The sequence below is a fragment of the Phyllobates terribilis genome, unplaced genomic scaffold, assembly GCF_046119375.1.
Source record: "Phyllobates terribilis strain yellow unplaced genomic scaffold, ASM4611937v1 Scaffold_7__3_contigs__length_470593459, whole genome shotgun sequence".
Classification (NCBI taxonomy): Eukaryota; Metazoa; Chordata; class Amphibia; order Anura; family Dendrobatidae; genus Phyllobates; species Phyllobates terribilis.
This window is the reverse complement of record NW_027362767.1, coordinates 439,148,096-439,160,976: the sequence shown is the minus strand read 5'-3', so window position 1 is coordinate 439,160,976 and position 12,881 is coordinate 439,148,096. Positions and strand designations below refer to the sequence as shown.

The 12,881-nt window shown below is 53.3% G+C and overlaps 1 protein-coding gene across 1 annotated transcript in view; it reads left to right on the top strand.

Annotated features, from left to right (window-relative positions):
- CHM (CHM Rab escort protein) overlaps positions 1–12,881 on the top strand; it is a 164,511-nt gene that overhangs the window by 64,199 nt on the left and 87,431 nt on the right. The window contains exons 2-3 of the mRNA XM_073642172.1: positions 5,533–5,599; positions 11,288–11,360. Coding sequence (XP_073498273.1) covers positions 5,533–5,599; positions 11,288–11,360 — 140 coding nt within the window. The remainder of the gene's footprint in view (positions 1–5,532; positions 5,600–11,287; positions 11,361–12,881) is intronic.

The window sequence follows — 12,881 nt, the reverse complement described above, 5'->3', positions numbered from 1 at the left end:
TATAACGCTCCAGTACTGATATAACTTCCTGACATTACACCATATGTGACTGATATCAGCCTCTCTTATAACGCTCCAGTACTGATATAACCTCCAGACATTACACCATATGTGACTGATATCAGCATCTTATAATGCTCCAGTACCGATATAACCTCCAGACATTACATCATATGTGACTGATATCAGCTCCTCTTATAACGCTCCAGTACTGATATAACCTCCAGACATTACATCATATGTGACTGATATCAGCTCCTCTTATAACGCTCCAGTGCTGATATAACCTCCTGACATTACACCATATGTGACTGATATCAGCCTCTTATAACGCTCCAGTACTGATATAACCTCCAGACATTACATCATATGTGACTGATATCAGCCCCTCTTATAATGCTCCAGTACTGATATAACCTCCAGACATTACATCATATGTGACTGATATCAGCACCTCTTATAACGCTCCAGTATTGATATAACCTCCAGACATTACATCATATGTGACTGATATCAGCCCCTCTTATAACGCTCCAGTACTGATATAACCTCCAGACATTACATCATATGTGACTGATATCAGCCTCTTACAACGCTCCAGTACTGATATAATCTCCAGACATTACACCATATGTGACTGATATCAGCCTCTTATAACGCTCCAGTACTGATATAACCTCCAGACATTACATCATATGTGACTGATATCAGCCCCTCTTATAATGCTCCAGTACTGATATAACCTCCAGACATTACATCATATGTGACTGATATCAGCCTCTTATAATGCTCCAGTACTGATATAACCTCCAGACATTACATCATATGTGACTGATATCAGCCCCTCTTATAACGCTCCAGTACTGATATAACCTCCAGACATTACATCATATGTGACTGATATCAGCCTCTTACAACGCTCCAGTACTGATATAATCTCCAGACATTACACCATATGTGACTGTTATCAGCCCCTCTTATAACGCTCCAGTACTGATATAACCTCCAGACATTACATCATTTGTGACTGATATCAGCTCCTCTTATAACGCTCCAGTACTGATATAACCTCCAGACATTACATCATATGTGACTGATATCAGCTCCTCTTATAACGCTCCACTACTGATATAACCTCCTGACATTACACCATATGTGACTGATATCAGCCTCTTATAATGCTCCAGTACTGATATAACCTCCAGACATTACATCATATGTGACTGATATCAGCCCCTCTTATAACGCTCCAGTACTGATATAACCTCCAGACATTACATCATATGTGACTGATATCAGCCTCTTACAACGCTCCAGTACTGATATAATCTCCAGACATTACACCATATGTGACTGTTATCAGCCCCTCTTATAACACTCCAGTACTGATATAACCTCCAGACATTACACCATATGTGACTGATATCAGCCCCTCTTATAACGCTCCAGTACTGATATAACCTCCAGACATTACATCATATGTGACTGATATCAGCACCTCTTATAACGCTCCAGTACTGATATAACCTCCAGACATTACACCATATGTGACTGATATCAGCCTCTTATAACGCTCCAGTACTGATATAACCTCCAGACATTACATCATATGTGACTGATATCAGCCTCTAATAACGCTCCAGTACTGATATAACCTCCAGACATTACACCATATGTGACTGATATCAGCCTCTCTTATAACGCTCCAGTACTGATATAACCTCCAGACATTACATCATATGTGACTGATATCAGCCTCTCTTATAACGCTCCAGTACTGATATAACCTCCAGACATTACACCATATGTGACTGTTATCAGCCTCTCTTATAACGCTCCAGTACTGATATAACCTCCAGACATTACACCATATGTGACTGATATCAGCCTCTTATAACGCTCGAGTACTGATATAACCTCCAGACATTACATCATATGTGACTGATATCAGCCCCTCTTATAACGCTCCAGTACTGATATAACCTCCAGACATTACACCATATGTGACTGATATCAGTCTCTTATAACGCTCCAGTACTGATATAACCTCCAGACATTACACCATATGTGACTGATATCAGCCTCTCTTATAACGTTCCAGTACTGATATAACTTCCAGACATTACACCATATGTGACTGATATCAGCCTCTCTTATAACGCTCCAGTACTGATATAACCTCCAGACATTACATCATATGTGACTGATATCAGCCTCTCTTATAACGCTCCAGTACTGATATAACCTCCAGACATTACATCATATGTGACTGATATCAGCCTCTCTTATAACGCTCCAGTACTGATATAACCTCCAGACATTACACCATATGCTCCAGTACTGATATCACCTCTCATTATAGTGGGGTTGTGCTCTCTCTTTGCGCCGGTCTCTCCTGGTGACAGCGGTCTCTGTGGGTTGTGGGGGGCAGCACTTTGGTCACTAGTTGCATCCACTTCCCTTGAATATTTTGTGGATTTCCATCTGGCCGAGCGTCCGGCTTCTGCCCATTAATAATCGGTAATGGAGCATAAGGGAGCGATCCGGCCTCGCGCTCCTGGTAAAGTAAGATCTATTCCTCCTCCGTGGCTGTCAGGGGGCTCCGCACCCCCCGCACTCACACACCAAGACTTATCTTCATTTCTGCCTCTGATATTTTTTATCTGCTCATCTTCTATTGATTTCTCCTCTGCATTGATAAAAATAAATGTGGCGACTGCAGAAGTTTTGGAAAGTTTGTGTCTTTCATCTTGTCAGTGGAGGGTGAGCATTTATCAGCGCAGCTTTATGTCTGTCTGCCCTCAGAGCGGTCAGGTCTGTTCACAAGGGGTCAGGCCATAGTAATGATGGAGACAGTCGCCCCCAACCCCAGAGAGCGGCTCCAGCTCTGTTACACTGGGATCAGCCGTGAGAACAGTTTATATTAATCAGTGATAGTCAGAACTGTCCATATGATGGTTGGAAAGGAAAGTGAGGGTTTTTTTAAAATGGCATTCTACTCCAGAGCTGCACTCACTATTCTGCTGGTGTAGTCACTGTGTACATACATTACATTACTGATCCTGAGTTACATCCTGTATTATACTCCAGAGCTGCACTCACTATTCTGCTGGTGCAGTCACTGTGTACATACATTACATTACTGATCCTGAGTTACATCCTGTATTATACCCCAGAGCTGCACTCACTATTCTGCTGGTGCAGTCACTGTGTACATACATTACATTACTGATCCTGAGTTACATCCTGTATTATACTCCAGAGCTGCACTCACTATTCTGCTGGTGCAGTCACTGTGTACATACATTACATTACTGACCCTGAGTTACATCCTGTATTATACTCCAGAGCTGCACTCACTATTCTACTGGTGCAGTCACTGTGTACATACATTACATTATTGATCCTGAGTTACCTCCTGTATTATACTCCAGAGCTGCACTCACTATTCTGCTGGTGCAGTCACTGTGTACATACATTACATTACTGATCCTGAGTTACATCCTGTATTATACCCCAGAGCTGCACTCACTATTCTGCTGGTGTAGTCACTGTGTACATACATTACATTACTGATCCTGAGTTACATCCTGTATTATACTCCAGAGCTGCACTCACTATTCTGCTGGTGCAGTCACTGTGTACATACATTACATTACTGATCCTGAGTTACATCCTGTATTATACCCCAGAGCTGCACTCACTATTCTGCTGGTGCAGTCACTGTGTACATACATTACATTACTGATCCTGAGTTACATCCTGTATTATACTCCAGAGCTGCACTCACTATTCTGCTGGTGCAGTCACTGTGTACATACATTACATTACTGATCCTGAGTTACATCCTGTATTATACCCCAGAGCTGCACTCACTATTCTGCTGGTGCAGTCACTGTGTACATACATTACATTACTGATCCTGAGTTACATCCTGTATTATACTCCAGAGCTGCGCTCACTATTCTGCTGGTGCAGTCACTGTGTACATACATTACATTACTGATCCTGAGTTACCTCCTGTATTATACTCCAGAGCTGCACTCACTATTCTGCTGGTGCAGTCACTGTGCACATACATTACATTACTTATCCTGTACTGATCCTGAATTACATCCTGTATTATACTCCAGAGCTGCACTCACTATTCTGCTGGTGCAGTCACTGTGTACATACATTACATTACTGATCCTGAGTTACATCCTGTATTATACTCCAGAGCTGCACTCACTATTCTGCTGGTGCAGTCACTGTGTACATACATTACATTACTGATCCTGAGTTACATCCTGTATTATACTCCGGAGCTGCACTCACTATTCTGCTGGTGCAGTCACTGTGTACATACATTACATTACTGATCCTGAGTTACATCCTGTATTATACTCCGGAGCTGCACTCACTATTCTGCTAGTGCAGTCACTGTGTATATACATTACATTACTGATCCTGAGTTACATGCTGTATTATACTCCAGAGCTGCACTCACTATTCTACTGGTGCAGTCACTGTGTACATACATTACATTACTGATCCTGAGTTACCTCCTGTATTATACTCCAGAGCTGCACTCACTATTCTACTGGTGCAGTCACTGTGTACATACATTACATTACTGATCCTGAGTTACATCCTGTATTATACTCCAGAGCTGCACTCACTATTCTACTGGTGCAGTCACTGTGTACATACATTACATTACTGATCCTGAGTTACATCCTGTATTATACTCCAGAGCTGCACTCACTATTCTACTGGTGCAGTCACTGTGTACATACATTACATTACTGATCCTGAGTTACATCCTGTATTATACTCCAGAGCTGCACTCACTATTCTGCTGGTGCAGTCACTGTGTACATACATTACATTACTGATCCTGAGTTACATCCTGTATTATACTCCAGAGCTGCACTCACTATTCTGCTGGTGCAGTCACTGTGTACATACATTACATTACTGATCCTGAGTTACATCCTGTATTATACTCCGGAGCTGCACTCACTATTCTGCTGGTGCAGTCAATGTGTACATACATTACATTACTGATCCTGAGTTACATCCTGTATTATACTCCGGAGCTGCACTCACTATTCTGCTGGTGCAGTCACTGTGTACATACATTACATTACTGATCCTGAGTTACATCCTGTATTATACTCCGGAGCTGCACTCACTATTCTGCTGGTGCAGTCACTGTACTGTCTGTTGATGTATGAGGTGTCTGTAATCTTCCCCCTTTCTCATTAGAGGTCCATCTTGTGGCTTTTCCCTCACTTCCTTGCTTTATACTGCAGTTCTGCTTCATTTGGACTCCTCTGTGAGTTTTCGGACCCCCCTTTCCCTTCACAGGTTTCGGTGATGTCGCCTCCTCTTATCTCCTTCCAATACTCCAGCAGTTGTTCCCATTGCTTCCTGATTGTTGGACTTTTGGTTGTTAGTCTCTGGAGATCATCTGCAGTGACTCTCCTCCCTGACTCGTCCCCTGGAGATCCGTCCGTTCTACTAATGCTGACGTCTCTGTTTCCCCAGGTCTGCCGGAGTCCATCATCGCAGCCGCCTGCTCTCGGATCGGACAGCGCGTCCTCCATCTTGACTCGTAAGTAGCCCCCCGCTGTGCGGCTGCTCTCGATGGCTCCCAGTGAAGCCTTTCTTGTATGTAAGTCGTATCCTCTCGATAATCAGTGGAGATTTTGGACCTCAGACATTTATCTGGAGCCCTGGAGACGCCGGCTTCACTTTGACCCTCTAATAGGCTTGACCCTTAAAAATCATTCATGTCCTGATGATTACTGGCGGTCCGGCTGCTGCGTCCCCCCACTGATTCTTAGAATAAGGGTTATAAAGTCCTCTGTGTGAACGGAGCGTGCACCGAGCATGTGCAACCACCTTTCCCATAGTGTTGATGGAGTCATGGTCGCACATGCTCAGTGCTGCTCCTCGCGGGACTATGATGCAGATGATATGATGATTACGGGGCGACTGCTGGAATATAAATGGTGCAGATGTGCGTACTTACTGTATGGCGAGGGCTTCATACTGCACGGTGGTCCTCTGGCTATACAGCCGGCACCCGAAAGTAACGTCTATTCACAGCACGTTAAGATCAATATTGACAACGGCATTTAAAATGGTAAGAATTGGGGGAGGTGTCGCTTCCATGGATGCTGATGTGTTGTCAGTTCAGTCGGAGCCCACTGCAGCCCCCCGTCTGCCATATCGCTACAGTAAGTTACTGATCACTATATTGAATAAGCAATAGAGCAAAAATAGCTAGTAAAGTAATAAAAAGCAAGCTATAAAAGGTTAAATTACTCCCTGTTCTCCAATAGAACGAGTACATAAGCAATCTAGAAAATAAGAAAATATCATATTTGTGTCACTAGATGGGTAGTTGTCCAAACTATGGAGCTAGGAACTTACTGGCAGGTAATTGCTGACTACCTGCCTGTTCTGCCCTGCATGGATTACTGCCGGCTCAGAGCAGAGTCTCCTGCAGCCTCCTGTGACCTCACATCAACAGGGCAGCGCCATCTCTTCTGCTGTGTCGATCAGGGCGTCAGTGCCGACGTCATGCTGATGGGGGCGTCAGTTCCGATGTCATGCTGATGGGGTTGTCAGTGCTGACGTCATGCTGATGGGGGCGTCAGTTCCGACATCATGCTGATTGACAGCTGGCTCCCTCTGTCGATGGGGGCGTCAGTGAAGACGTCACGCTGATTGACAGCTGGCTCCCTCTCCCAACCCCCCACGCCTTTCTCCCTCTCCCACCCCCCCCACGCCTTTCTCCCTCTCCCACCCCCCCCCGCGCCTTTCTCCCTCTCCCACCCCCCCGCGCCTTTCTCCCTCTCCCACCCCCCCGCGCCTTTCTCCCTCTCCACCCCCGCGCCTTTCTCCCTCTCCACCCCCGCGCCTTTCTCCCTCTCCACCCCCGCGCCTTTCTCACTCTCCACCCCCGCGCCTTTCTCCCTCTCCACCCCCTGCTCCTTTCTCCCTCTCCACCCCCGCGCCTTTCTCCCTCTCCACCCCCGCGCCTTTCTCCCTCTTCCCCCCCGTGCCTTTCTCCCTCTTCCCCCCCGTGCCTTTCTCCCTCTCCCCCCCCGCGCCTTTCTCCCTCTCCCCCCCGCGCCTTTCTCCCTCTCCCCCCCGCGCCTTTCTCCCTCTCCCCCCCGCGCCTTTCTCCCTCTCCCCCCCGCGCCTTTCTCCCTCTCCCCCCCGCGCCTTTCTCCCTCTCCCCCCCGCGCCTTTCTCCCTCTCCCCCCGCGCCTTTCTCCCTCTCCCCCCCGCGCCTTTCTCCCTCTCCCCCCCGCGCCTTTCTCCCTCTCCCCCCCGCGCCTTTCTCCCTCTCCCCCCCGCGCCTTTCTCCCTCTCCCCCCCGCGCCTTTCTCCCCCCCCCCGCGCCTTTCTCCCCCCCCCCGCGCCTTTCTCCCCTCCCCCCCGCGCCTTTCTCCCTCTTCCCCCCCCTGCGCCTTTCTCCCTCTTCCCCCCCCTGCGTCTTTCTCCCTCTTCCCCCCCCTGCGTCTTTCTCCCTCTTCGCCCCCCTGCGCCTTTCTCCCCCCCCCCTGCGCCTTTCTCCCTCTTCCCCCCTGTGCCTTTCTCCCTCTTCCCCCCTGCGCCTTTCTCCCTCTCCACCCCCGCGCCTTTCTCCCTCTCCACCCCCACGCCTTTCTCCCTCTCCACCCCCGCGCCTTTCTCCCTCTCCACCCCCGCGCCTTTCTCCCTCTCCACCCCTGCGCCTTTCTCCCTCTCCACCCCTGCGCCTTTCTCCCTCTCCACCCCTGCGCCTTTCTCCCTCTCCACCCCTGTGCCTTTCTCCCTCTCCACCCCCGCGCCTTTCTCCCTCTCCACCCCCGCGCCTTTCTCCCTCTCCACCCCCGCGCCTTTCTCCCTCTCCACCCCCGCGCCTTTCTCCCTCTCCACCCCCGCGCCTTTCTCCCTCTCCACCCCCGCGCCTTTCTCCCTCTCCACCCCCGCGCCTTTCTCCCTCTCCACCCCCGCGCCTTTCTCCCTCTCCACCCCCGCGCCTTTCTCCCTCTCCACCCCCGCGCCTTTCTCCCTCTCCACCCCCGCGCCTTTCTCCCTCTCCACCCCCGCGCCTTTCTCCCTCTCCACGCCCGCGCCTTTCTCCCTCTCCCCCCCCTTCGCCTTTCTCCCTTCGTCTCCCCCCCCTTCGCCTTTCTCCCTTCGTCTCCCCCCCCTTCGCCTTTCTCCCTTCGTCTCCCCCCCTTCGCCTTTCTCCCTTCGTCTCCCCCCCCTTCGCCTTTCTCCCTCTTCCCCCCCCGCGCCTTTCTCCCTCTCCCCCCCCCCGCGCCTTTCTCCCTCTCCCCCCCCGCGCCTTTCTCCCTCTCCCCCCCCCGCGCCTTTCTCCCTCTCCCCCCCCCAGCGCCTTTCTCCCTCTCCCCCCCCCCCCAGCGCCTTTCTCCCTCTCCCCCCCCACGCCTTTCTCCCTCTCCACCCCTGTGCCTTTCTCCCTCTCCACCCCTGTGCCTTTCTCCCTCTCCACCCCTGTGCCTTTCTCCCTCTCCACCCCTGTGCCTTTCTCCCTCTCCACCCCTGTGCCTTTCTCCCTCTCCACCCCTGTGCCTTTCTCCCTCTCCACCCCTGTGCCTTTCTCCCTCTCCACCCCTGCGCCTTTCTCCCTCTCCACCCCTGCGCCTTTCTCCCTCTCCACCCCCGCGCCTTTCTCCCTCTCCACCCCCGCGCCTTTCTCCCTCTCCACCCCCGCGCCTTTCTCCCTCTCCACCCCCGCGCCTTTCTCCCTCTCCACCCCCGCGCCTTTCTCCCTCTCCACCCCCGCGCCTTTCTCCCTCTCCACCCCCGCGCCTTTCTCCCTCTCCACCCCCGCGCCTTTCTCCCTCTCCACCCCCGCGCCTTTCTCCCTCTCCACCCCCGCGCCTTTCTCCCTTCGTCTCCCCCCCCCTTCGCCTTTCTCCCTTCGTCTCCCCCCCCTTCGCCTTTCTCCCTTCGTCTCCCCCCGCGCCTTTCTCCCTCTTCCCCCCCCCCGCGCCTTTCTCCCTCTTCCCCCCCCGCGCCTTTCTCCCTCTTCCCCCCCAGCGCCTTTCTCCCTCTTCCCCCCCTGCGCCTTTCTCCCTCTTCCCCCCCTGCGCCTTTCTCCCTCTTCCCCCCCCGCGCCTTTCTCCCTCTTCCCCCCCTGCGCCTTTCTCCCTCCCCCCCCCCCTGCGCCTTTCTCCCTCTCCCCCCCCCCCTGCGCCTTTCTCCCTCTTCCCCCCTGCGCCTTTCTCCCTTCGTCTCCCCCCCTTCGCCTTTCTCCCTCTCCACCCCCGCGCCTTTCTCCCTTCGTCTCCCCCCCGCGCCTTTCTCCCTCTCCCCCCCCCTGTGCTTTTCTCCCTCTCCGCCCCCCTTGCGCCTCCCCCCCTGCTCCTTTCTCCCTCTCCACCCCCGCGCCTTTCTCCCTTCGTCTTCCCCCCTTCGCCTTTCTCCCTCTCCACCCCCGCGCCTTTCTCACTTCGTCTTCCCCCCCGCGCCTTTCTCCCTCTCCACCCCCGCGCCTTTCTCACTTCGTCTTCCCCCCCGCGCCTTTCTCACTTCGTCTTCCCCCCCGCGCCTTTCTCACTTCGTCTCCCCCCCCGCGCCTTTCTCACTTCGTCTCCCCCCCCGCGCCTTTCTCACTTCGTCTCCCCCCCGCGCCTTTCTCACTTCGTCTCCCCCCCGCGCCTTTCTCACTTCGTCTCCCCCCCGCGCCTTTCTCACTTCGTCTCCCCCCCGCGCCTTTCTCACTTCGTCTTCCCCCCCGCGCCTTTCTCACTTCGTCTTCCCCCCCGCGCCTTTCTCACTTCGTCTCCCCCCCCGCGCCTTTCTCACTTCGTCTTCCCCCCCGCGCCTTTCTCACTTCGTCTTCCCCCCCGCGCCTTTCTCACTTCGTCTTCCCCCCCGCGCCTTTCTCCCTCTCCACCCCCGCGCCTTTCTCCCTCTCCACCCCCGCGCCTTTCTCCCTCTCCACCCCCGCGCCTTTCTCCCTCTCCACCCCCGCGCCTTTCTCCCCCCCCTGCGCCTTTCTCCCTCCCCCCCTGCGCCTTTCTCCCTCCCCCCCTGCGCCTTTCTCCCTCCCCCCCGCGCCTTTCTCCCTCCCCCCCTGCGCCTTTCTCCCTCCCCCCTGCGCCTTTCTCCCTCCCCCCCTGCGCTTTTCTCCCTCCCCCCCTGCGCCTTTCTCCCTCCCCCCCTGCGCCTTTCTCCCTCCCCCCCTGCGCCTTTCTCCCTCCCCCCCTGCGCCTTTCTCCCTCCCCCCCTGCGCCTTTCTCCCTCTCCACCCCCGCGCCTTTCTCCCTTCGTCTTCCCCCCTTCGCCTTTCTCCCGCTCCACCCCCACGCCTTTCTCACTTCCTCTCCCCCCCTTCGCCTTTCTCCCTCTCCACCCCCGCGCCTTTCTCACTTCGTCTTCCCCCCCGCGCCTTTCTCACTTCGTCTTCCCCCCCGCGCCTTTCTCACTTCGTCTTCCCCCCCGCGCCTTTCTCACTTCGTCTTCCCCCCCCGCGCCTTTCTCACTTCGTCTCCCCCCCCGCGCCTTTCTCACTTCGTCTTCCCCCCCGCGCCTTTCTCCCTCTCCCCCCCTGCGCCTTTCTCCCTCTCCACCCCCGCGCCTTTCTCCCTTCGTCTTCCCCCCTTCGCCTTTCTCCCTCTCCACCCCCACGCCTTTCTCACTTCCTCTCCCCCCCTTCGCCTTTCTCCCTCTCCACCCCCGCGCCTTTCTCACTTCGTCTTCCCCCCGCGCCTTTCTCACTTCGTCTTCCCCCCCTGCGCCTTTCTCCCTCCCCCCCTGCGCCTTTCTCCCTCTCCACCCCCGCGCCTTTCTCCCTTCGTCTTCCCCCCTTCGCCTTTCTCCCGCTCCACCCCCACGCCTTTCTCACTTCCTCCCCCCCCCCTTCGCCTTTCTCCCTCTCCACCCCCGCGCCTTTCTCACTTCGTCTTCCCCCCCGCGCCTTTCTCACTTCGTCTTCCCCCCCGCGCCTTTCTCCCTCTCCACCCCCCGCGCCTTTCTACCTCTCCCCCCCTGCGCCTTTCTCCCTCTCCACCTCCGCGCCTTTCTCCCTCTCCACCTCCGCGCCTTTCTCCCTTCGTCTTCCCCCCTTCGCCTTTCTCCCTCTCCACCCCCGCGCCTTTCTCACTTCGTCTTCCCCCCGCGCCTTTCTCACTTCGTCTTCCCCCCGCGCCTTTCTCCCTCTCCACCCCCCGCGCCTTTCTCCCTCTCCACCCCCGCGCCTTTCTCCCTTCGTCTCCTGCCCCCTGCGCCTTTCTCCCTTGTCTTTATCTTTTCTTTTTATGTATTTCAGAAAAAATTATTATGGTGGAAATTGGGCCAGTTTTACATTTTCTGGGTTGCAGACGTGGATTACTGACTGTCAGGTACGTGATGTGCAGTAACATTCTGGTAGTCTGGCATGGCGGAGTGCTGGCAGCGTGGGGGCACACGCACACTGTGTGTCTGTACAGTATCTCACTCAAGTGAGTACAACCCTCACGTTTTTGTAAATATTCTATCTTTTCATGTGACAGCACTGAAGAACTGACACTTTGATACAATGTAATCAGTGCAGCTTGTATAACAGTGTGAATGTGGTGCCCTCTGAATAACTCAACACACAGCCATTGATGGCTAGACCGCTGCCAACAAAAGTGAGTACACCCCTAAGTGAAAGTGGCCAAAGTGTGAATATTTTGTGTGGCCGCCATTGTTTTCAAGCACTGCCTTACCTCTCTTGGGCATGGAGGTCACTGGAGCTTCACAGGTGACCACTGGAATCCTCTTCTCTCCTCCATGACGACATCACAGATCTGGTGGGTGTAAGAGACCTTGCACTCCTCCATCTTCCGTTTGAGGACGCTCAATAGGGTTAAGGTCTGGAGACATGCTTGACCATTCCAGCTCCTTTACCTTCAGTTTCTTTAGTAAGGCAGTGGTCGTCTGAGGTCGTTATCATGTTGGCATACTGCCCTGCGGCCCAGTCTCCGGAGGGAGGGGATCATGCTCTGGTTCAGTATGTCACAGTACATGTTGGCATTCATGGTTCCCTCAATGACCTGTTGCTTTCATAGCCGGCAGCACTCATGCCGCCCCCAACCGTGACACTCCCCCATCATGCCTGACTGTAGGCAGGGCAGACTTGTCTTTCTGCTCCTCACCTGGTGCCGCCACACATGCTTGACACCATCTGAACCAAAAAAGTTTATCTTGGTCTGAGCACTGACAGGCGGACCCCCCACCCCTGTAACCTCTGCAGCAATGTGTATGGTCTGATCACTGACAGGCGGACCCCCCACCCCTGTAACCTCTGCAGAAATGTGTATAGTCTGAGCACTGACAGGCGGACCCCCACCCCTGTAGCCTCTGCAGCAATGTGTATGGTCTGATCACTGACAGACGGACCCCCCACCCCTGTAACCTCTGCAGCAATGTGTATGGTCTGATCACTGTCAGGCGGACCCCCACCCCTGTAGCCTCTGCAGCAATGTGTATGGTCTGATCACTGACAGACGGACCCCCCACCCCTGTAACCTCTGCAGCAATGTGTATGGTCTGATCACTGACAGACGGACCTCTAACCTCTATAAATCACCTAAGTGATTCCGGCCCCCACGGGGGTCCGCGCACTGCGCCAGTGATGCCACCATCTCTCTTGGTACCAGGATCACATTGGATATGTCGCTCACCCTGTAGTCACATGACTATATACACTGCTCAAAAACATAAAGCGAATACTGAGATACCACATCCTAGATCTGAATGAATGAAATATTCTCATTGAATACTTTGTTCTGTACAAAGTTGAATGTGCTGACAACAAAATCGCACAAAAATCATCAATGGAAATCACATTTATTAACCAATGGAGGCCTGGATTTGGAGTCACCCCCAAAATTAAAGTG